The 23,759-nt window shown below is 51.4% G+C and overlaps 1 protein-coding gene across 1 annotated transcript in view; it reads right to left on the bottom strand.

Annotated features, from left to right (window-relative positions):
* Window positions 1-23,451, bottom strand: part of SEZ6L (seizure related 6 homolog like) — a 69,072-nt gene extending 45,621 nt beyond the window's left edge. The window contains exons 1-9 of the mRNA XM_087857156.1: window positions 23,316-23,451; window positions 21,724-22,422; window positions 20,528-20,661; window positions 18,015-18,207; window positions 15,808-15,993; window positions 11,399-11,564; window positions 9,220-9,386; window positions 8,620-8,814; window positions 6,973-7,111 (exon numbers count right to left, since the gene is read on the bottom strand). Coding sequence (XP_087713282.1) covers window positions 6,973-7,111; window positions 8,620-8,814; window positions 9,220-9,386; window positions 11,399-11,564; window positions 15,808-15,993; window positions 18,015-18,207; window positions 20,528-20,661; window positions 21,724-22,422; window positions 23,316-23,451 — 2,015 coding nt within the window. The remainder of the gene's footprint in view (window positions 1-6,972; window positions 7,112-8,619; window positions 8,815-9,219; window positions 9,387-11,398; window positions 11,565-15,807; window positions 15,994-18,014; window positions 18,208-20,527; window positions 20,662-21,723; window positions 22,423-23,315) is intronic.
* Between the last annotated feature and the right edge of the window lie 308 nt (window positions 23,452-23,759).

Below are 23,759 nucleotides of genomic sequence, written 5' to 3'. Positions count from 1 at the left end.
CATCTCGCCGGGTTGTCTACTCATGCATGACACCACTTCCCTTCCCGAACTTTGAGTTTCTGGAGGTCTGGGAGCCTCCCTGGTGCATCACGGAGGCCTACGGCTGGTCCCCCCAAAGCCCTTTCAAGTCCCTACAAGCGAAGGCTATGATGTGTGCGCGAACCCTGGCTCAGGCTTCTGTTAGCTGTGTGACGTGAGAAAGCCACTTAACAAACTCTCTGTCATTTGCAAACCCAGGACGTGGTGACCATAATATCTTATAAGGACTCCTGGTAATCACCGTCTCCGTGGATGAAGTGCCAGCGACGTGGAGGACCCCACGCGCCCCGCTTTGCCTACATTCTCTCTAATGTAGGTAACTTCCCTTCTGCAATGATCTCTACCCCCGGAGCTCTAATTTACGCAGTTATGATCTCTGCATAATAATGCGTTGTAACGTGCGTCATGCTCTCTATTGCTCGTGGGCATAAAGCAGGCAGTTTGGGGGCTGGCACACAGTAGGCCCTTCACAGAGCCTGACTCCTTGGAACCAAGAGGTGAGCGCCCAAGTCATCAACAGACCCGCTCAGTAGATGAGGGGGAGAAAAGAAGTCCCCTCTGGCTTGCCATGCGTGGTTTACGTGGTTTACGTCATGACGCAGCAGACAGTGCGCAACACCTACTACGGGCCATCTCTGCCGCGCAGTCAACAGCGCGAACTCCTTCCCCCTCGCCAAGGCGATAAGGAACGGTTGCAAGCACTTAGGCGGTGTGAGGGGCCCTGAGGACAGAATTATTTTTACTATCAAACTCAAATTGGTTTACTAAAACTGTCAGCGGAAACCAAGCAAGATAAATTAAACCCAGCAGTTCTCGGGCCTCACGTAACCCTGGCTGGTGAGATGCTATTTTTGGTCCCTCTGTGGGAGGAAGGGGGTGCCAGGTCCAGATGCCACGCTGCCAGGAGCGTGCCAGGGTTTGCCGGGGAGAGCCCGAGGATGCTGACCGGAGGGCTTGGCTCCCCTCTGCAAAGCTTTAATCCCCGTTAACGGCTTGAAGCCCTTCCCCTGCTGCCCAGCTTGGGCGAGTGCAGACTTCCGGACGTGGCCCTCAAGGCCCCGCCTGATTTCCTCTGCCGCCTGTCGGTCCCTCCTCCTCGATGCCACCTCTCCAGATACACAGGGCTTCCTGCGGCTCATTTTAAGGGCTGGTGGGGATCCCAGACCCTGGAGGCATGGCAAGACGAGTCTGCATCTCACTGTGCCAGTTCCCGGCCGTGGGACCTGTCAGCCCCTCAGCTTGCTCACCTGTTTAACGGAGATGATAGCAGAACGCGGTGCGTGTGCTTGCTTTGAGGGTGCCCGCCGAGGGAATGCCTGGAGACACCAGGTGTTCAACTTATCTTCCAGATTACGGACCCGCAAAAAGAGAGGTGTGCTCTCCTGCTTCTGGACCTTTGCACATGCTGTTCTTTTTGGCTCGAACACTGTTCCCCGCTCCCTGTCTTTTCCCACCTTCTGTCTGTCCTCCAGGTTTTGGGCGCGACCAGGGTTTTGCTGCTTCGGGACTATTGGCATTTTGGGTCAGCTACTTCTTTGTGGTGGGGGCTGTTCTGTGCACTGCGGGAAGTTGAGAAGCATCCCTGGGGAGGTGCTCCCCACTTAGATGCCAGAGGCATCCCATTTTCCCCCATGCCAAGTGTACAACCGGGACCGCCTCCAGACACGGCTGTTTGCTGAGAAAGATGCTACTTTCCCTGGAAAGCTTTACTGCACATCACCCACCAGGCTCCCCCTCCTCACTTTGAGCCTCGAGGGCCCCTGGATTTGCTCCTGAGTGCACCATGTCCCCCAGCACAGGGCCATGCCATTCCTGCTCCCTGCCAGGGCTCAGTGGGAGCCTCGTTCACAGAGGGCACTCAATAAATGCACATGGAATCACCCGGAACTTGCCCAATGCGAAAAATGACAGCATGTCCATGATGACTGAAACTGGACTGAACTGATTTTGATGTCACTTTGAAGCCTAAGGTCCTGGGATGATGCTGGCTGTGTGTCCCCATGGAAGGAGCCTCCCTCACAGCCCCAGATCCGAGACTGTCTGTGGTCCCACCATCACCTTCCCCTCGGTTTAGCATCTGATTACCCAGAGGGACAGTACAGCGTCCCCACACCCCACCCCACTTGGTCCCCAAACTCTACTAGCGGATTTGGCCATCACTGGGTTGGGGGTCCTCAGAAGACCCACCCTAGATTCTGCTTCTAAGTCTATGAGGGCAAATCCTTCGATGCTATAATTCTATAAAACCTTCTCGTGGGGGTCTTCCCATACAATCATTTTACTTGAGAGCTTTTAACCAAAATCTTATTTCTTAACATTGCTGGTCAGGTAATCAATATAGACTTATTGATAAAAAGTAGGCCACACCTCAGTGGTCTTTCCCATATTTTTGTGACCTTTTCCGCCCTCCTTGTGCACCGGAGGCAGCTGGACATGAATTTGAGTTCACATTCTGGCTTTGCACCCTCATAGCTCTATGGCCATGAGCAGGTGTCTTGAATTCATGGACTCTTATTTTATTGAGCACCTACTATGGGCCGGGCATTGATCTACCTACTTTGGTTGTTGCAGGGACTCAAAGAGCAAAAACAAATCCCTCTCTTCTCTTGGACGTGACATTGTTGGTGGAGGGGGTAACGTTTCAACAAATGTGACAAGTGTGGTACGTTGGGTGGTGCTAAGTGCTATTGGGAAATGTGAAACAAGGGAAGAATATCGAGAATGACAGAGATGCTGGCTAAGTCAGTGGAACGTGCAACTCCTGCTCTTGGGGCTGTGAGTTTGAGCCCCACGTTGGGTGTCGAGATTGCTTAAAAATAAAATCTTAAAAAAAAAAGAATGACAGATGCCGATTTAGATCAGGGCATCGGGGGACTTCTCAGAGGAGGGGATTTGTGAGCAGAGGCCTGCAAGAAGCTAGGGAGTGAGCTATGCAGGTTATTCAGGGAAGAGCATCCCAGGGTTGGGGGAGGGGAGAAGAGACAGCCAGTGCAAAGGCCCTGGGGTATGTCTGTGGCACAACAAGGAAGGCGGTGTGGACAAATGGAGAGAACAAGGAGTGGAAAGAAATGAAACAGGAGACGTAACCAGGGCTAGATCACATGGGGCCTTTTGTAAGAACGTTGGCTTTTACCCTAGGTAAAATGTAGAGCTAGTGTGGGCTTTGAAGCAGAGCGTGATGTGACCTGCTTTAGGTTTTAACAGGATCACTCAAAGTGGTGGGTTACAAGTGGTCTCAAAGGGGACAAAAGCAAGAGTGGGGATACCAGCCAGGATGCCTCTGGAATAATCCTGGGACGAGACATGGCCCATGGTGGCAGTGGTGGGGGTGAAACACGCGCTTAGACTCTGGGCATCTTCCGATCGTTGAATTCTAGAATCAACAGGAGGTACTAAGGACCTGAGGACAGGGTGTGCGGGAAAGAGAAGAACCCAATTCAAAGTGAGTGTGCTGGAACTGCCAGCTCACTCTGGCTCATGAGTCAATTGTTAAACGCCCAGGCATCTAGCGATCCCGTTAGCATGGTGTTAGTAGCTCGAGATGGGCCATGGTGGGAGTATTTACAGCACGGAAATTGGCAAATGCCATAAATCAGGGTGTTTCTCCCCACCCCACTGCCAAGAACCCCAGTCGTTGGACGCACACCCGTTCTCCTGGTCTAGAACAATCCCAAGTCCTTTTGTCCCGAGCAGCTGGTAGGGTGGACGACTCCTTACCAAGATGGGCAGGTGGGTGAAATGGGTTTGCAGAAGGGGAATCGGGAGTTTAACTTTGGGTACCCTTTTTTCGAGAGGCCTTTTAGACATGCAACTGAGGAGGTCAGAAGGCAGGGAAGATGGGTTGAATAGAGGAGCTGTATCGCCCCCACAGATTACTCTGGGGACGAAATAACTCTGTGTCTGTAAACCACTTTGCAAATAGGAAGCACTCAATGATGAAAATCGCTTTCTTCCTCACGGCAATGAGAAAGAACCTTCATCCCTAGCTAGACCAGGGCTTTCAAAGGAGTGGCCCCTCAAGTCTGGACCCAGCCAGCAGACACTACTTTTTTTGGGGGGCGGGGAGGGGCATTATTCTAAAAAAAAACAAATTTAAATGATTTCCGGTGGGGATGCACTAACTCCTCGGTCCAGATCCCTCCCCTCCATATCAGCCCACACTGACCCCAGTTTCCATTCTCCGTTACTCGCCTGGCCCTCCGTGAGCTTGAGTCTGCCTTCTCTTGGCTCGAGGCAGCCCATCGCTTTGCAGAGAGGGAACGTGAAGCCCAGAGAGGCTTGGCGCCGGGTCCGGGGCTGCTCAGGGATCCCTGGCAGGGTGTGGAGAAGGGAAGCCGGGGCTCCTGTCCCCCCGCCAACACTCATATCTGGGGTTGCCAGGATGATAAGAAGAGAGAAGGTCTTCCCCCCGCAAGGGGTCCTTTCCTGAGGCGGATGCCAGTGGTGGCCCGGCTTGGAGAAACCTAACTGCTCAGGTTCCTGGATCGGCTGTCCCATTGCATGCTTTGCTGTGGAAATAAAACCCCATCTAGCGTCAAGCAGAAGGTTAATTGAGTATTTGATGCCTAGAGAGAGTGAAAGCAAGGGCTCCCGTTTTCCTGTTTCCTCATCCAAGCCTGTGACACCAAGAGAAGACATGGGCCTGTCTTGGTTCAGCAGAACCATGCATCTCGGGGGCACGCTGCAAGGAGAAGGCCGCTGAGCCAGCAGAACGGGAAAGCATGGATAATTTCGGGGGACATGGGGCTGGGAGGACCTTCTGTAAGAGAAGCCAGGATACCTAGAATTGGTTTCTCCTTCTCCTGGTTGAAGATTGAGGTGGCTTGCTAGGAACTTCTCATGGACAGGTGCTCATAAACCAGGACCACACATCCATATTTACCACGAGGACAGTAGGGAGCCACAGAAGGCTTCCCAGAGGAAACAGCTTTAGAAAGGAGTGCTCTATTTGAAGCTTCGGCTTAGAAGACGCCAGGGCTCCCTTGGACCCTTTCCCTCCATAACCCCTACCTAATCTCCATGCTCTAGCCACATTAAACTTCTTTCAAGTCACTAAGCAGGCCACCTTCTCTCTCATTTCCAGGCTTTGCACATTCTGTTCTCACTGGCTGGGACACTCTTCCTTTCCCTTCATTATTGCCTACCTTCTCTTTCATCCCAGCTCAGAAGTCCCTTCCTCCTGGAAGCCCTCCTTTGATTTCACTCAGGCCTCCTCAGTGGCCTGTCCTCCCGATCACTGCTCTCACCACACCGCATCTAGTTTCATGTCCGCCTCGCCCACTGGACAGTGAGGGCAGAGACTGTTCTATTGTCTCACAACGGGACCCCCGGTGCCTAGCTTGCTGCTAGCACACAGTAGGTGCGTACGTATCTTATCCCCTCCCAGAGCCAGTAGAGACCATCCCACCTGCTCTGCTCCAATAGAAATTTTATTGCCCAATGGGCAGCTGCCAGAGCCTTTCCAGGGCCTACAACCTGGCGTGGCTCATAATAGACAACTCAGAAGCTATGTCTGGAGGGAATGAGCACTTTCCACCAGACTCTAGAAGTCAGAGAGGTAAGAACAGGAGGAAGGGGTGAACTCCCACCGAGGAGTGAACGAGGGTGGGAATGGGCAAGGGACGCTTACAAGCTGCCTCCGGTAGCCACGAAACACTGATGTTTCAAGACCCTCATAACCGATGAGAAAGACCAAAGCCAGAAAGAAGTGCAAAGGAAACAGCTGGGGAGGGGGGGGATGGGATTCCGACCCAGGTTGGTCCGGCCGCAAGTCCGCAAGGGGCAACTGTGCAAGATCTGTAAATCTTCGATTCAACTGGAGCAAAAGATCCTGGGGCAGCTCCCAAGGACACCTCCCCAACCCTTAAGGGACCGCTTTGAAATTTTATCATAATTTTGCAGATAACTCCCCTCTTGCAAGGCTTCTCTGCAGAGCAAGGCAGCCTGGGGGGTCTTGCTTCCCAGCAGACTGGGCTTCTACTTCAGGCTTGAAGGGAACGCTACCCTTCCCCCCTCCCCAGGCCCTGGCCACCTCCAGAGAGGCTCTCAGAACTTGCCCCCACCCGCCACCGCCGTCCACCGTCCCAGCCACGGTGTCTGGGTCTGCCTGGAAGCCCTTTCTTCTGCTTTTCTAGACATAAACATCTGTCTCTGTCTGCTTCTCCCCATCCCTGGGGAGTTCAGGAGGGGGAAAGTTCTGGATGGAGTATCTCATAGGCACCCCCACTGAGTCCAGCAAACAGCCACACAGCTGGGTAACTCCATCCATTGCAGTAGCTCTTCACGCAGCACCTGTCTCCTGAGTGACTACTCTGCGGTGAGCTCTGTGTTAGATCCCGGGACAGAGATAAATCAGAGCAAGCCCTGACTACAAGGACCTTCGGGGCTAGTTGAGAGAGACGGATAAGAAAACGACCTGCTACAGTACAGATGGTACATGTTATACCTCCCCCCTCCTCCTGACCACACTGGCTATTCAGTCCTTCGCAAATACCATGCTTGTTCTTGCCACAGGGCCTTTGCATAGTCTGTTCCTTTCAGCTATAATTACTGCAACTCATTCCCCAGTTCTGAGCTTTAGTATGCATCCTCAGGGAAAGCTTTTCTGACCTTCTTCTTTACATCAAACCCCCATTATAGGATCTCATAGCACCATTCAAGCATCCTTACATGGCTCACCCGAGTTACGGTATGCCATTGTGGGTGCATTTCCAGCTTTAATGCCAGCTTCCTCCAAAGACGGAAGGTCTGGAGGCTAGGGACCCTGTCTGTGTGTGCGTGATGTTGTCGTTTCTCCCACCACTGGGACTCCAGCTCTTCGCCCAGTCCCTAACACCTAGCAGTTGCTTCCTTAACCCTGGCTGAAAGAACAACGCAGGAGCCATCTCTTCCCCAACTGGGCTGGATTGAGGTCCATGCATCATAAACACTCACAACTGGATATCTAAGAAGATCCGTTTCTCCTCCCCTACGTGAATCTTCCAGATACAATCTTCACCTTCCACGTACGGCTCCGGCCAGTTTGGGGACAGCACCACCCCAGCCACGGCAGAGAGTTCCCCACCACACATGGCTGTAGAAGACAGACAGACAGACAGACAGAGATGCATGTTATTCATAAGGAAGCCAGTACAGTGTAGCGGTTAAGAGCGAGGGCTATGCAGTCAGACCGTCACGGCTCGCCAGGTACCAAGAACAGGTGGTTGCCCCGTAGGCGGTCCTTGCATGAGTGTGGAATGATTAAGTTAGGGCTGGCTCCCTGCCTCCTTTTAGCTGAGGGTTGGTGAAGGTGGGGCGAAGGGCGCTGTGGTTCTTTCAGGATCAAGGACAGAGCTCAACGTTCTGGATGATTCTGCAACAGCTCTATTCTTGGGCAGGGTGAGTAGTGGCCAACAGATGCTACGCCCATTCAGCTGGACCTGGGTTAGAGTCTTGCCTCTGCACCCCCAGACTCAATGACGAGGCACTCAACCTTTTGGAGTCTCAGCTCCCTCCCTCCGTAAAGCTGCAGTAACACCACTGTTCACTGGCTCCGCTGGGTTATTCTGGAGCTTAATCGAGCTCGTGGGGGTCAAAGGCAGCACAGCACCTGACCCGAGGTAAGGGCTCCATACTTCTTAGTTAACATTAGTGCCAAAGAGCCCGGCTCTGCGCTGGAAGTAGAGATGTGGCTGTGCCCGGCGCCTGGCTCTTTAAATTCCACTCTGTTTACCGCTTTGGAAAGTTCTCAATGTGGCAGAGGCCAAAGCACCAATAAATTCCGCTCTGTTAAACCAGCACATTTAATACCGGGATCAATCCCTCACCACGACGAAGCTGTGATTTCACGCCAACTGCCATCCAGGCAGCAGCTGCCGGGAGCCAGGGCTCTCTTCATTACAGCACGTGCTCCAATTGCATCCAGGCTCAAGGGGGCTCTGTGGCCTTGAATATGGGAAGAGAGGCAAGGCAGGGCAGGCATCCGGGAGCCCATGGAGATGAGGGTTCTACCCAGCCAACGCTGTCCAGAGGGGCTCAGAGCACAGATCTCTGAGAACAGAGAGACCTGAGTTTCATTTCCACCTCTGCCAGTTACCCTCAGTCTGTTCTTAGAAATATCACTTCACAGCTACAGGTTCCTCACCTGTACATGGGGTCAATACTATGTACCTCACAGGGTCGTAGTGAGGATTAAATCAGATAATGCACATGTAGCCCTTAGCAACTGTTACTAATATCATCATCATTATTAATTCACCTCAGGGCTGCCATGTGTGGTTGGGTGGGCTGTGCACTGCACAAAAGTACATAGCAAGGGGGTATAGAGGAGCTGAAATCCATGCAGAGATCTTTTCACTAAGCTATGCACTATGGGGTCTGTGCTTGGAGGAAGGGGCACCTTTAAAAATGTATCAATTTTATAATTTTCTCAAGGACAAGCAACAAATCTGACCCAAAGGATAGTGAGCCCTGGAAACGGTTCTATTGGTAAAACTGGTATGTAAATTTGTGACATACTTCTAGACTGTGCCCTCGGCCTTTTCATCTGAGGGGGTGGAGGTCCCTGAGGCAACCTGGGAGGAGGGCAGTGGGGCCACTCACCTCTGCACAGGGGCTCTGTGTCATTCCAGTATGGGTCCCGCACATTGATGCACTCGATAATGGCCGGACCCTGCTCCAGAGAGTGGCCAGGGTCGCAGGTGAACTCCACTACGGTTCCGATGTTATAGGTTGGGTCGGATGTGGTGAAATTCCCATTCTGAATGTAGGGCTCATAACAGTGGCCTTTCTCAAAGGCTGGGGTGGGGAAACAAAAAAGAGGGAGCAGCTCAGATGAGGCAGGGGCTCCTCACAGTGCTCGATCTCAGAAGATGGGTCCCTTCTTGCTGTTTAGGGAAACTCCAAGGAAAATGGGCACCAGATCCCACGTTTCAGTTCCAGCTGACGTGCTAAGGGCCCTTGCACCATTCACTTTGCTTTTTGGGGCCTCATTATTTTCATCTGTAAAATGGGACTACAAACCCCTGCCCTCCCAACCCTGCAGAGTCTGCCTTTGGAAGTCAAAGGGTCAGTCTGGCCGCCGGGCCTCCCTTGCCCTTAGCAGGTCAGATTTCTAGCTCCCAGGACCCAGCCCAGCTCTGCCATGCTTCCTCCTCGCCCACGCCATCACCCAGGATGGCGGAGGCCCCTGGGGACCCTCACCCTCGAACCGGATGTTGAAGGCTGAGGCTGCTCGCGCCTGGTCAGACAGGAACTCAATGCGGATGCTGTTGCCCTCGCTCAGCAGACCCTCAAAGGGGACGTTCTCGGTTTGGAGGGAGTCATAGAGAAGAGCGGACTTGTTGATCAGGCCACTGTAGACCATCATCCTGGCGGGGGAGGGGGGGTGACGGACAGGAGGATTATGACACACAGTAGCCAGAGGCGTGGGCCATGAATGCCGCCTCTGGGGCCTCATTCCCAGACGCAGATCCCGACTGCGCCCCTGACTTGTCCGGACAAGCTGCTCCCCCTTATGCAACCTGCTTCCTCTCCTGTAACAATGCTTGTCCTAGGCTCAGGGATGGATTCTGAAGTCGTAGGAAAAATGATGTGTGTGATGTAATGAGCCAGACTAATTATTATTATTATTATTATTATTATTATTATTGTTACTAATTGAGAAGCAGAGATTAATGGCTGAAAGAATGGTAGTCAGACAAGCAGAATCCCAACGCTGTAACCTTCTGAGCTGTGTGACTTTGGACAAGGACACTTCCCATCACTGAGCCTCTGTTTCTTCATCTGTCAAATGGGTGCAATCACACCTACCTACATCCGAACGTAGGGATTAGAGGCCACATAACATGCCCAGGATGGAGTAGGTATATGTGTTAAATTTATTAAGCATTTGACTCCTAACAGGCTCTGTCTTTTATTCTGATATCCTAAGAGCACTGTGCGTGGAGTCAGGAGTTCTGATTTTCATTTCCCGATTCTCCACCGATTTGGTTTACGTAAGTCTCAGCACATCGTGGACCTCAGTTTCCACAGCCATGAAAGGAAGGATCATAACGTCTCTCCTACGTATCTCACAGGTGGGCCTTGAGAATACGACAGGATTAAGGGCCCTGAAAAATAAAATGTGCTTCACAAAATGTTGGTATTCATTTTTACTGTTATTAAAACCATTTGATACTTGACTCCTTGTTACTCTTGGTATTTTTAAAGACGTTATGCAAAACTAGGGAAAGAAATAGTATACAAATTAGATAAATTTCTTTTATGGGGTCATAAACAGGCATTTTTAATCCTCTGAGGTTGGTTTTTTTTTTTTTCCGTGACTCATAAAAAAAGTGTTTATCTTATGCTGCCCAGATGAATTTCTAATATTACCAAAATGCATAAATGTTGAAGCCACGGTTTGTTCATTTTGCCATGTGTTCACCATGGCTGGGATGAGGAGCGGCCTGGCTTCCCAGTCAGTTAAACCAGCTCAAAGGGCAGTGGGCAGTGCTGGGGAGTTAGCGGGTCCAGGAGCATTTCTCACCCAGTGATGGATGGGGGATGGTGGTGGATAAATACCCCAGCTCCCTTACCCCCCGCCCCTCCGAAAGGACTACGTTGAGGCATGCTCAATACAGTTTCCCAGAGGCCCCCAGTGGATAGAGCCCCAGCTTCCCCCACGGTCACCTGCTCATTAACACCTTTCCCTTCCCTGCCCACTGTCCCATGCCTCTCCCAGTGCTTCCTAGGATTAGCTCCCAAATGAACGACTTTCCCTAACATCCTTGTTCCCTGTGTGTTTCAAGGAAACACAACCTAAGGCAGCAAGTATAAGCAATTAAGGTCCTAGTTTTCTAGAACATTCGAGAATATTCTAGCATAAAGTCATAGAATATGACAGTTTCAAGATTCTGGATTCTATGTATATTACTTAGAGTTTACAGACATGCTCTTGCTTAAGTATCGCTTTGTAACTTCTCCCTAGCTCCTTCCTGTGTACAAGTCTAGTGTTTCCACATCAATTTCCTATCAAACTGGAAACCACATCTTGCTACTTCTCTCCGGTCCTCCATGGAGCTTAGTGCATGACTGGGCACAGAGCAGGTGCTCAGTGAGAACTCCCTCCTGGATAACTGCAAAAAGGGGATGTGTAGGAGAAACAGACCTCTTCCCCTATCCTGCTGTGTAACTTGGGGTGAGACCCTTTCCCTCTGTATGTCCGAGTTTCCTTATCTGTAAAAGGAGGAGATGGAAGTTGGTGTCTCATATCCTTGCCAACCTCCCCAGCCCTTTCTTTCTCGACCTCCACGGGCCATTTCAAGACTTCAGATCCCTAGCCACATTATGACACTCTGGGAAGGAAGGAGGCTGCTGGGGTAAGCCCTCAGAGGCTTACCTGTCCTTCTCATGCAATGACAGCCTCTCGAAATGCAGATGTAACTTCTGGCCCTCGGGAGCTTCGATGGTCCACACGCAGAACTGGCTCCCGTTGGTGTTTCCTGGGTAACTTGGGGAGAGGACCCGGCCGATGGTGGCGTTGTGCACAGCCCCTCCGCAAGGGGCTGGGGGTGGAAAATAGGGGGGGTGATCATGAGAGGAGAGCAGAGAGAGAGAGAGATCCTCACCCTTACCCCTTAGTGGAAGGCAACAGGGTGGGAAAAGGAAGACACGGTAAAAGGCTTCTCATCTCGGACGAGGTTCATCCTGTTTGATAGGGGACCTCATCCCACGACTGGATCCATCCCCTCGTGTGTTCCGGGGTAGGGAACAACGGGGATTTAAGGGTTCTTTCATGGCACTGGCTGTGCCCTGATTCTTCACTATGAGATGGTAATCAAGGACATAAATAGGCAGTCCACAGAAGAAGAAATACACTTTTAGTATTTAGTAAGCACTAAAAATGCACTTAGTAAGCACTAAAAATGCAGCCTCGCTCATAATGAAAGAAAGGCAAATCTAGATTGTATTCTATTTTCATCCACCCGATCGGTCAAGCTAAAAAGCAGTCATAACTTGCCAGTGGGAAAGGTGGTGGGAAATGAGCACTCTCGCTCATAACTGGTTCGAATGCAAATTGCTATGACCTTTCAGGAGAGCAATTTGGAGAAAAATCTAGAAAGTATGTTCCCAAACTCTGACCTAGTCATTAAAGTTCTGGGAATTTATGCTAAGAAGATTTGGAGATTTTCACCAAGATTTATGAATGAGGGTGTTCACTGCTGACGTGCTTCTAAGAGCGAAAAACAAAAAGCAACACACATGTCCACTCACAGCTATTTGGTGAAATAACTGCACTCCATTCACTATTAAAAATCACATTCTTAAAGAATACTTGAGAACATAGAAAAATGCTCCCTATATTTTAAGTGGGGGGGGACAAGTTACAAAATGATCTGTCCACCATACCTATTTCAATGAGCTATTTGCAAAAATCTACTGAGATCATAAATAGAAAAGTGATTTGCTTTATCTTTACGCTTTTGAATTTTTAGAAATTTTTTTTACCAGAACATATATCACTTTTATCATAAAAATCTAATAAAGAAATATTTAAAAAAATAATTTGTGAACTGGAGGGAGATAGACAAATGTGAGGAAGTCATCTGTTTCTTATTTTTATTTTTTTTAAAGATTTTATTTATTTATTCGACAGAGATAGACAGCCAGCAACAGAGGAAACACAAGCAGGGGGAGTGGGAGAGGAAGAAGCAGGCTCATAGGGGAAGAGCCTGATGTGGGGCTCGATCCCATAATGCCAGGATCACGCCCTGAGCCGAAGGCAGACGCTTAACCGCTGTGCCACCCAGGCGCCCCTGTTTCTTATTTTTAGGAGATACTTGGGTCTCTTTAAGTGTTTGTTGAATGACTGCATGACTAATAAGGACCTGCAGTGGGTGAAAAAGGTAGATAGTTCTCTGCTCTGTGCTGGATTCTGCCAATTTATAGCAAAGACATTGACAAGAAGCCCCTTCCCCCCCTCACCACCCCCATACTTCTTTCAGCACCACGGACAGAGGTGTGTGTCTGTGTGTGTCTCTCTCCTCACTGCCTTCCTGTCCTAAAGTGGAGGTTGAGACCCCGTCTGTGCCACTCACCTGCTGTGGCTCTCGAACAAGTCACGGAAACTCTGTGAACCTCAAGTTCACTATAAAAGGGTGTTAATGATTCCACCCCGCTTCTAGGGCTGTGGTGAGAAATCAATGAAATGATGCACGTAGGGAACTTGGCACCATCCCTGGCACAGAGTAGGTGCTCAAAGCATAGCCAGCATTGTTGTCCTATGGCTCAGGAGCTGAGGAGACGGAGGACACTGTCCCCGGTGGGGATTACCGGCCATCTGTCCTCCCCAAGCTGCCGCTCATCTGGTGTCTCTCTGCTCCCCTTCCTTGCCTTATTAAGCCAACTGATGGCTCTGTTTGGCTTCAATTTGCCAGCCGTGGCTCCCCATCCATCTTTCTTAGCACAAATTGAGGCTTAATTCCTCTCTGATTTCACACATAGATAAAAATTAATGTGAGAGAGGCACAGAGCCCAACTGCCCCATGGTTTGGATATTTTCCTTTTGTAAGAAAGCAAAGAAGAACAATTCTGAAGGGTCTTGGGGGAATAATACTGCAACAATCAAATCTCAGAACGTGCCATCAGGCCTCATTTGTTTTCGGATTTCCCTGACTCTGAATGCCTGGAAGGAAGGAATAATTTATTATCATCCCCAGTATTCTCCTTGTTCGTGGCTTAAGCCCTGGCACATAGTAGGTGCTCAGTTATTACAGGCGACCTATGCTGTCCCGACCACCATTGGAACTTTTGAGAATCTAATAGGGTTTTGTGCTCTTGGTGGCTGAGGATGGCCGAGGCTACGCCTAGCGGTACAAGGACAGCGTGGCACAACCCAGAGCTCCTCAATCTATAATGCGTGTGCATATCCCACAAGGGCACGCAAAAATGTAGATTTTAATTCAACTGGTCCTGTAGTGAGTCCAATATTACGCATCTGTAATAACCTTGCTGGTCTGGAGACCACACTTTGAGAAAAACAGCTCAGGAGAGAAGGGCTTTGGACTCGTTTCAATTTCTGTCTGGTAACTTTGGACAAGTGACATCACCTCCATGAGCCTCTGTTTCCTCATCTGTAAAATGGAGGTAATGGTTCTCATCGCGTTGCATGGCTGTGAACATTTACAGCAGCCCCGTCAGTGTCTCAGTGTCTATTGACTGGGTTCAAAGTGTGGCAGCAGGCACCCCAAAAGCACAGCCACAGAAGAAGAAAATAGATGAATTCCACTTGGTCAACATGAAAAGCTTTTCCACCTCAGAGAACACTATCAAGAAGTGAGAAAACGTGGGGCGCCTAGGGGGCACAGCTGGTTAAGTACCTGACTCTTAGGTCTCAGGGTCCTGGGATCAAGCCCTGAGTCGAATTAGGCTCCGCGCTCAGTGGGGAGTCTGCTTGAGATTCTCTCTCTCCCTTTCCTTCTGCCCCCTCCCCTGTTCATGCCCTCTCTCTCTCAAATAAACAAATGAATTTTAAAAAAGGAAAAGCAACCCACAGGGCTGGACAAGATATTTGCAAATCACATCCCTGATAAGGATCTGACATCCAAAATATATAAAGAACAACAATAAAAAGACGCATAACAAAATAAAAAAAAAAAAACAAGGCAAAGGACTTGAATAGATCCTTCTCTTAGAAGGTCTACAAATGGGGGCGCCTGGGTGGCACAGCGGTTAAGCACCTGCCTTCGGCTCAGGGCGTGATCCCGGTGTTATGGGATCGAGCCCCACATCAGGCTCCTCCACTGTGAGCCTGCTTCTTCCTCTCCCACTCCCCCTGCTTGTGTTCCCTCTCTCGCTGGCTGTCTCTATCTCTGTCGAATAAATAAATAAAATCTTAAAAAAAAAAAAAAAGAAGGTCTACAAATGGCCAAGAAGCACAGGAAAGCGGCTCAGCATCATTAGCCATCAGGGAAAAGCAAATCAAAGCCACCGTGAGAAAGCTTCACACCCACCAGGGTGGCTAGAATCACAAAAAGAAAACGTGTAACATGGGAAGTGGGGGCGAGGATGTGGAGACATCGGAACTCTCACACGCAGCCAGGTGGGAAAGCCAAACGGTGCAGTCTCTGCAGAGCAAGCTTGTCGATTCCTCATGAAGTTAAACAGAGAATTGCCATGTGACCCAGCGATCCCACCCCCGGGCGCGGACCCAGGAGAAACGGAAACATACACCCACACAAACACCGGTACACGGATGTTCGCAGAGGTGGGAAAAACTCCAGCGTCCACCAACGAATACACCGATAAAATGGGGCAGCACCACACAAGGGCGTATGGCTCGAGGAACGAGGCGCTGACCCATGCTACGACACAGGTGAACCTTGAACACACGATCCTGAGTGAAAGAGGCCAGTTGCAAAAGCTCATGCGTTGTATGATTCCCTTCCCACGAAATGTCCAAAATAGGCATATCCATCAACACGGAAAGCATGTTGGTGGTTGCCAAGGGTTGTGGGGGAGGGGAGAATGGGGAGCGAGTGCTGATGGGTGCAAGGTTTCCTTTTGGGGGTGATGGGGATGTTCTAGAACCACAGAGTGGTGATGGTTGTGCGACATTCTAATGATCAGTTTAAGGTGTTGTGTCCTTTTTCACAAACTAAAGATTTCAGGGGCCGCGGTCGCCTGTGAGGGGGGCAGTCTCTTCCCCTGGGCTGTGCGCCTATCCCTAAGGTTGGTCTAATGCCCTGGGGTTGGTGCCTCGCCTCTGAGGGGACTCTCCATGTCTGGTCCGGCGAGGTGCGTGCATACCTGAGCAGACGGGCTCCTGGCTGCTCCAGTGGGGCTTCGAGGCGTTCATGCAAGTCAGAGTCTTGGCGCCCTGGAGCTCATAGCCCAGGTGGCAGTGGAAGTGGGCCACCCCGCCCGGGTGCAGGTCCATGACCGTGACATCCCCGTAGTCAGGCCGGCGGGGAAAATTGCAGCTCAGCATGAAAGCTGGAAGAAATGCAAAGGCAGACAGACGGTCATCCCGTGGGAGCGGGGAGAGGACGCATGTGACCCACATCCCCGGAGCCAATCTGTGCTGAGGAGGAAAGACGAGCCCCTGGGGAGTCCAGAGCACTGGGGTGGTTGGGTGGGGCGGTGTGTGGGTATTTTGGGGACTCTCGTTGATCCTATGATGGGGAGACTGCCAGATTGGTACTTTTGCTGGGCTCCAAGGTCCTCACCCTGTCTAAGCAGAGATCACAGGTTTGGGGTGAAAAATGCGTTCCCACACCTCATGTGAGCCTCTCTCCGCATGGACGCAGAACGGCCTTCTCCTTGGCCATAGGAGGGGGCTGTATGACTCAGGCAGGTTTAGTCCTACCAGCACGGACGTCTTCGGTGTTTGTTAAAAATGCACACACTCTTGGACTAGAATAAGCAGCTCTTCCGGAAATGCCAAAGGACAGGACAGCTTGCAAATAACCGTCCTGGCACACACAGGCATGGCCTTTGGAGGAGACCAATGTGAGTTACGCTCTTCCTCCATCCCTTAGAAACTGCGCGACCTTGAGAAAGGGATGCAGCGCCCCGAACTTGGCTCTCCTCATCTTCCCAGTGGAGTCGACAATCGTCCCTACCTCAGCGGTGGCAGTAAGGATTAAACAGGAAACACCGAGGAAGAGCCTCCCTAGTCCAACATCTAGCTGGAGGCAGTAGAAAGCTCTCGGTGGCCGTGCTGAGCTCCTCAATTGTCCTAAGAGGATGTGAAATCCATCCTACCTGCACCTTTCAGCTGTGCGGTCTGACCACTCCCGCGGCATGAGATACCGAAAGTCCCAGAACTCACTGCGAGGATTACATCCAACCCAAGGGCTCTACAGACTATTTCTTGACCCCCATTCTGTAACGAACAGAGACAACAGGGGGTAGTCTCAGTCTTGGAAAGTGGCGATGAGCGGGCACTCTCATAGAATCTCATCCCCCTGCTTCAGAAACATCCAAGGGCAAAGTTTCAAGAGAACTGTTTTTCCAGATGTTCAGGCAGTTGGATGCCAATGTGGATGATGCCCAAATATCCAGATGCGTGAGGGCCGACTCCGCTCTCTGGGCAGGTATCTGGCAAGGACACAGAGGAGTTTCTGGCTCAAGGAAGTAACCTGAGGTCATGGGAAGGGCGCCAGAGGTGGGGAAATGGGATGCAAGAGAGAGAGAGAGAGCGCGCGCCAGCTGGAAGGAAGGGAGAATGGAGGGAGGGAAAGAAGAGAGGGAAAGAAGGAAAGGAAGAAGTAAAAGAGGCAAGAAAAGAGGGAGGGGACCGAGAAGGAAGAAGGAAGGAAGGGAGAGAGAAGAGCAAGATGAACAGAAAGCAAGAGAGGAGTCTCAGAAACAGACAAAAAGGAAAGAAAGAAACATTGCAGAAGAAAAGACCGAGCCGGACCCCCTGGGGGTTGAGGCTCTTTACCGGAAGTCCGTGGGCTCCCCTGGGGATTCGTCTATGACATGCAGGAGCCGTGGATCTGAATGGGCAAAAGTGGCTTGCCGGTTTCCATGTACCTTTCACTGAACTGTGCTATACCCTTCAATCACGTATGTGGGCAACAGACTGTGTCCTATTTGCAGAACATGTGACTTCGTCACCAAGAGAAATCACAGATATTTTCATATCATAGTAGATATCTTGACATATTTCTTATATTCCTCAGTACTTTGAAATTACAGTAATTATCAGAGCTGCCGGGGGAGATTATTATTTAATGTGTTAATAAAGAGGCACGTGGATTATGACATCGCAGATTAAAACAGTATTTTGACAACTGTAATTCAATCTGACTGGTTTCCTTTTTAATTGTTTAGCTTTTATTTTATGCTATCAAAAACATGATTCTGAGCAGGGGTCCAGAGGTTTTACCAGACAGCCGGAGGGATCGCTGGCACAAAAAGTCTGAGAATCCTTGACTCCAGAGGGAAACTGAGGCAACCAGCTACCTCCCCCCCACCCCCCACCCTCATTAGCCTTGGTACCAGCTTACCCTGATAGTGCAGCTGGAAGGTCCCAAGGACGTCGTCCTGGAAGGTCCGGAAGTAGACAGAGATGGTGTTGGTGGGACTTCGGATAACCTGTCCCTCTACCAGGAGAGTCTGGTTGGCCAGGACGGTCAGGGTGGGACCGTCTACCCCACGGATGGAGAGCAGCTCGCCGTCAGACAGGTTCACGCTCTTCACCTGAGGACCGGCAGGGGCAGACGGAGAGAAACTCTGAGTTGTGCTTGAGACAGGGCCCTTCCAGGCCATGGGCTGCCAGAGCAGTACCCCCGATGGACCCCGGACGATGCCAACGCGGCAGCCCTCAGCCAGCCCCTAGTCAACGGGACAGACCATCCCCCTTAGAAACATCTGGAGCCCTGAAACACCCAGGCTCCCCTCAGCTCCCAAGGACTGAGGGACCAGAGTGGACCCAAGCTGCGGAGCAAAGTGCTGCAAAAGTCTGTCTGTGTCTGTGGACGAGTCCTGTGAGAGAGCCTCCTGCGCGCTAGCAGCCCAGGTAAGTTCTCCTGGAGGCGGTGGGGGAGGGCAAGGCCTTGATCAGCTTGTGCCTGAAGCCCACACTCCAGGAAGATAGAATAAGACATTCCACCAGAAGGCAAGCTCCATGAAGGTAGGCATTTTTTCCCCATGTGTTCTGTGTCCCCAGCGCCCAGAAGAGTGCTTGGCATATAGCAGATGCTCAATAAATATTTATGTAGGTTGAATGCATTCTTCCCCTTTCTGTGTGAACTGGTAAGAGGGAGCGGGGGGCTCATTTCTAGGGCATTTTCAGGACCACTCTCTTATGCTATAGAACAGTGGTCTTAACTCTGCAAAGAACTGCCTACTTGATTTCCAAGTCCACTTTCCAGGTTTGGAGGAGAAAGAGGGGGGATATTTTAGTTGTGCACAAAGACATTATACAAATGGAGTAGGGTTGGGAGGGAGCTTTAGTCTGTTCCCAGTGCCCAGTTTAGATTTTTATGCCTCTTCTAGTGGGGCCTGGGATCCCGGTCCCTCTGCCCCTCACCTAAGCAGGGCTGGCCTCACCCACGAGCCCTTCCTCTTTCAGATCATACACCTTACTCTTTTTTCCTTTTTGATGAACTCCTATTCATTCGCCAAAGCCCCACTAACATTGCCCTTCCCCGTGAGACCTTCCCTGGCTACCAAGGAGCTTGCCCGTCCCTCCACTGTGATGTTACAACATCCCCTATAAACACCCACTAGAGACCTTTTCAAATGGCATTCTAATGTCTTCTAAGTACGTCTGTCTCAATCATCAAATAGTGAACTCCTTTAGGGAAGGTTCTGCATCCGTTTGCACACCACCCTATCCCCCAGTGTAAGCAGCCATGACTGGTACATAGTAGGTGCTCAGTGAAGGAACTCTGTGCCTGGTAAAGAGCTCCATGCCGTGTTAGACACCAAGTGGAAGGAAAGGGACCACTGAGTGCCAGATTCAGATGGACTGTAGCTGTCCTCCGACTCATTTTAATTCCAGGAACATTTATGAAGTACCTACTACGTGCCACACACCGTGCTAAGCTCTGGGGGCTGCAAAGACCACAGGTTCTGCTGCGGAGGGGCTAACCTTGTATCCTTCCCATGCAAGGCAGAAAAACCTCCTAAAATCAAGTTCTGGTTAGGTCACAACCAACCCAGCTCAAAAACTTTTCATGGCTCTTTACTGTCCATTAGAAAAAGGTACATATCCAGACCTCCAACCTTGGCCTGGAAGGGTCTGCCACCACCATGTGCGACCAGCTTTCTTTTCCAATGACACCCTGCCCTCTCTCCTGTGGGGCAGTGAACTGGACAGTTCCGCACTTCAAGGCACCCTTCCTTGTTCCATTTTTTAAAAAAGGACTTTGAAAGATGGCAGTGGGGGCAGGCCAGGAACGAGGGTGAAGATAATTGGTAACATCCACTGAGCTAGGCTCTCTGGCTTAATGCTCTGTGCATTTTTATATTTGTTTGGCCTGGAAAATCTGTAAAGTAGTTCCATTATCATCTCTATATTACTGATGGGGAGATTGAGGCTCAGAGACGTTAAGTCCCTTGCCCAGGGTCACACAGCTTTCACTGGTAGAGCTGGGACTTAAACCCAGATGTTTGAGCACTGTGCCCCTCTGCTTTTCCATTCTTAGCTTAGAGACAAAATTTATGAATCAAATGGAAGTGGTGGGGCTTCCTCTGTGTGTGTCTGTGTGTGTGTGTGTGTGTGTCTGTGTGTGTCTGTGTTTGCTACAGGGCATAAGAGGACCTTCCTTCTGAGTATAATGCCCCACAATTTATCAACAGGTTTCCCCCCTCCTCTACGTATGCCAAGCCATTTCAGCTGTGCATTGAGTTGGGAACTCCTATTCATCCAACAAAGCCCAGCTCAAAATGCCCTGCTTAGGGCAAAGAAGGAACCAAACCGGTCAGGGTGATAACAGTAAGCCTGAGTCAGACAACCCTCCAGACACTTCCTGCTGGAAGAGGCAGGCACGGTCGGGCGCCTTTCTGCAGTTACCTGGAGCTCCACACCGTAGCCAGTGTAGACCGTCACGTTGTACGTACACTCCAGGAAGCCACTGAGGGGCAGGGGTGGGTAGTCGCTGGAGCCGATGTACCCTTCAGGATCGGAGAAGCTCACACTGCAGGGAGCTGGAGGAAGGACTCTCATTAGGACACAGAGGACAGCTCAGATGTCATATCTCAGAGGGGTACAGGGTGGCACTGGGCTTTTGGGACACCTGCATTCTCCTGTCCCCCTCTCTCCCACTGCTGAGAAGTCTCCTTCAGCCCCAGAATCAACATGATAATCAAAAGAGCAATAGTTGACCCAGCACGACTGCTTACTCCACTGACACCAGGCACCATCCTAACCAGGGTACGGGCAGACCCCGCCCATCCTCGTAGGGCCTGACATTTCAGCCCCATTTTAGAGATACGGAAACCGAAGCTCAGAGAGGGGCGGTGTCTGGGCCAAGCTCACACAGGGAGCAGGATTCAAACCCAGAGCTTCCACTTTTTAAGGAAAGGCCACAGTACATCTGTCCAAAATCTACCTACAATTAACACTTGGTGTCTGTCTTCCCTGTTTGAAGACAGGAAAGAAGACAGAAGGAGGGCTGGGGCACAGAAGCGCATTTTCTCAAATCTGGAGAAGCACCTGCAACGGTCAAAGTAAAAGCACTTTGAGGGGCGCCGGCTGGCGCAGTGCTTGAGCGCCTGACTCTAGCTTTCGGCCTGGGTGGTGGTCTCGGGGTCTTGAGATCGAGACCCGCATCAGGCTCCACGCTCAGTGGGGAGTCTGCCTGAGATTCTCTCTCTCCTTCTCCGTCTGCTCATCCCCCCAAGCGCATGCGCGATCTCTCTCTCAATAAATAAATCTATCTTTAAAAAAAAAAAAGGATTTTGAAAAGGCTAGGGCCTTCGGGCAGGTTAAAGGATTCTATTCCAAACTGAAAAGGGTTTGAATCCCACTCTTCAGCTGCGTGGCCTTGGGCAAATTGCTTGATGTCTCTGAGTCTCAGTCGTCTCATCTTTAAAATGGGGATGGTAATTCTGAGCTACAGGGTCAGGCTCACAGTCAGTGCTCGATAGGTGGCAAGTGATGGTGGGGCTTGGATCTCCCTGGCCCACCTCCCGCCATGCCCTGCACAGAGTGGGGGCCTCGTGGCCGTGGCCGCAGCAGGAGGGCTGGAGGGTCCGGGGGCTGCGTACCCGGGGCCTGCTCAGTCGTGATGACCGTGGTGGTGATGATGGTGGATGTTGTGGTCTCCTGGCTCTCTTCTGAGGCTGACCCGGTCAGTTCGTTCTCGCCTTTGTCCATCAAGGTCATGGGACTGGCATCTTCCGGGGGAGCCTCGGGGGCGTCATCAGGCGCCACAGGCTCCCCGGGGTCCGGCCTCTGGGGGAGCGTGTGGGCCACGTAGGGCTGCGAGGTGAAGGGGGAGATCTGCAGCGGGGCGGGCGTCGTGGGGACCGCACCTGCCTTCCGGTCCAGCCAGAGGGGCTCCTCGGAGGCGGAGGGCTCGGGGTCTCCCGGGGGGCGGAGCTTCTCCGTGGCTGAGGAGAGGAGGCCCAGGCCGGAGGACGCAGGTGGGTTCGCCGCCCTCTGGACAGCTTTGGGCCGCAGCTGTTTCCTGGCCGAGTTCACCTGCTTGAGCGAAGGCAGCTTCTTCCCGGAGGGGAGGGCGCGCTTGGTGGTGGCCTCCTCGGGCAGCCGAGTGGACAGGGCAGCCGAGGGGGCTGTCCCTTCTAGCCCAGGCTCTGGAAGATCTTCCCCCGATTGCACTGGATTCAGAGGGGCCGTAGTCACTCTCTCTTCAAGGCTCTCTTTGCTCAGACTGCTGCTCCCCAGCGCTCCCGAGGGCAAAAGGGAAGCACCCGAAGGGCCAGCGTCTCCTTCCCGGAGCGTAGCTGGGGAAGAGGAGAAAAGACATCTGTTAACTTGGGGCCGGGGGTGGGGGTTTGGTCGTTGACCTCCTGACTTGGAAGCCTAGGGTGGTGCCCAAAGCTTGCCAAGAGGCCAGGCTGCCTCCTTCCTGCTCTCCTGACCCTCCCTCTCCTTTCTCTCTCTCTCCCGCTCCCTTCCTTTCTTCCTTTTGCTGACCGTGGAGACATACTGTTGATCCTGCCAGGCCCCAGCTAAACATTAGGGTTACAGAAACCAAGGGCACAAGAGTCTCATGTGCCAGTTGTATATGTACTGAAAGGGGTAATAGGAAAGGTGAAATAATCATATTTGGTGTGATCGATGCTTAGGAAAAGAGAAGCTCTGCATGCTAACAGAGCAGAGAGAACAGGCCTCTAACTCAATCCGCAGGGCAGAACCACCATGTACAGTTGGGCAGGTTGTTCACTGCACAAGTACTCCCAAGAAGGATGAATGGGGGTTGTAACAAGCCCACACTCTTTTCTCCAAGCTGTGTGACCTGGCTCAGGGCTATATTATCCTGGGATTGGGAGGCAGCCCCCCCTTTTTTGACTGAATAATTGCAAATTGACCTTGGGAGACACAGAAAGATTTGAAGATTCAGAATCATGAGACAGGTTCAGAACACAGGGATGCAGGAAGAGCGTGGAGGCACAAAAGAGGAATATGGGGGGGAGCAGATGGAGGGTATTTGGAAAGAAAGCTGGTGAGGTAGGGTGGTTGCAGGGACAGGCCTTGGTGGGCACTGTATACCCTGCTACCTGTGATTTATTTTGCTTTGAATGTAAAACCACTGAGTAGTATTAAACGAGGGCTGGCCCTGGCAGCTGTTTGGTGGACTCATGCCTGGAATCAACTGCATGTACTCGAGACCCGCTTCGGTCGATTGCAAGCTGGCAAGTGGCTTTGACGTCCCTGAGCCTCAGTTTCCCCAGCTGTAAAACGGGGCTATTGCACGGTTTCCCAGGGTCGTCATTGTTCAATAGGTAGGCGTAGGTAAAGCGTACTTGCATACATGCGCCTATGGGTGCCTCCCCCACAGGGAGTGTCTAGCGCACGCCAGCTGCTGTCACTGTCTTTACTATGGTCATTGTATTCGTGCCCTTCAGTGGGAAGCCTGAGCGGTCAGAGCATCCCGGATGATGATCTCGAGATAGAGAGGAATTACATCCTGGGATAGAAGCCCTGGGACTGATAGCTGTCCTTGTCAATTTTCTGCAGACAGACACTCACTCAGCCATAGTCTCTGGGCCCTTCAGCACTGTCATTTAAATTTATTTCCGCTGCCGTCGGAAAGGCTCATTTACTTTCATGGAGTCGG

This window comes from Ursus americanus, chromosome 30, assembly GCF_024610735.1.
Source record: "Ursus americanus isolate L20-20 chromosome 30, mUrsAme1.1.p, whole genome shotgun sequence".
NCBI lineage: Eukaryota > Metazoa > Chordata > Mammalia > Carnivora > Ursidae > Ursus > Ursus americanus.
This window is presented reverse-complemented; position numbering and strand designations above follow the sequence as displayed.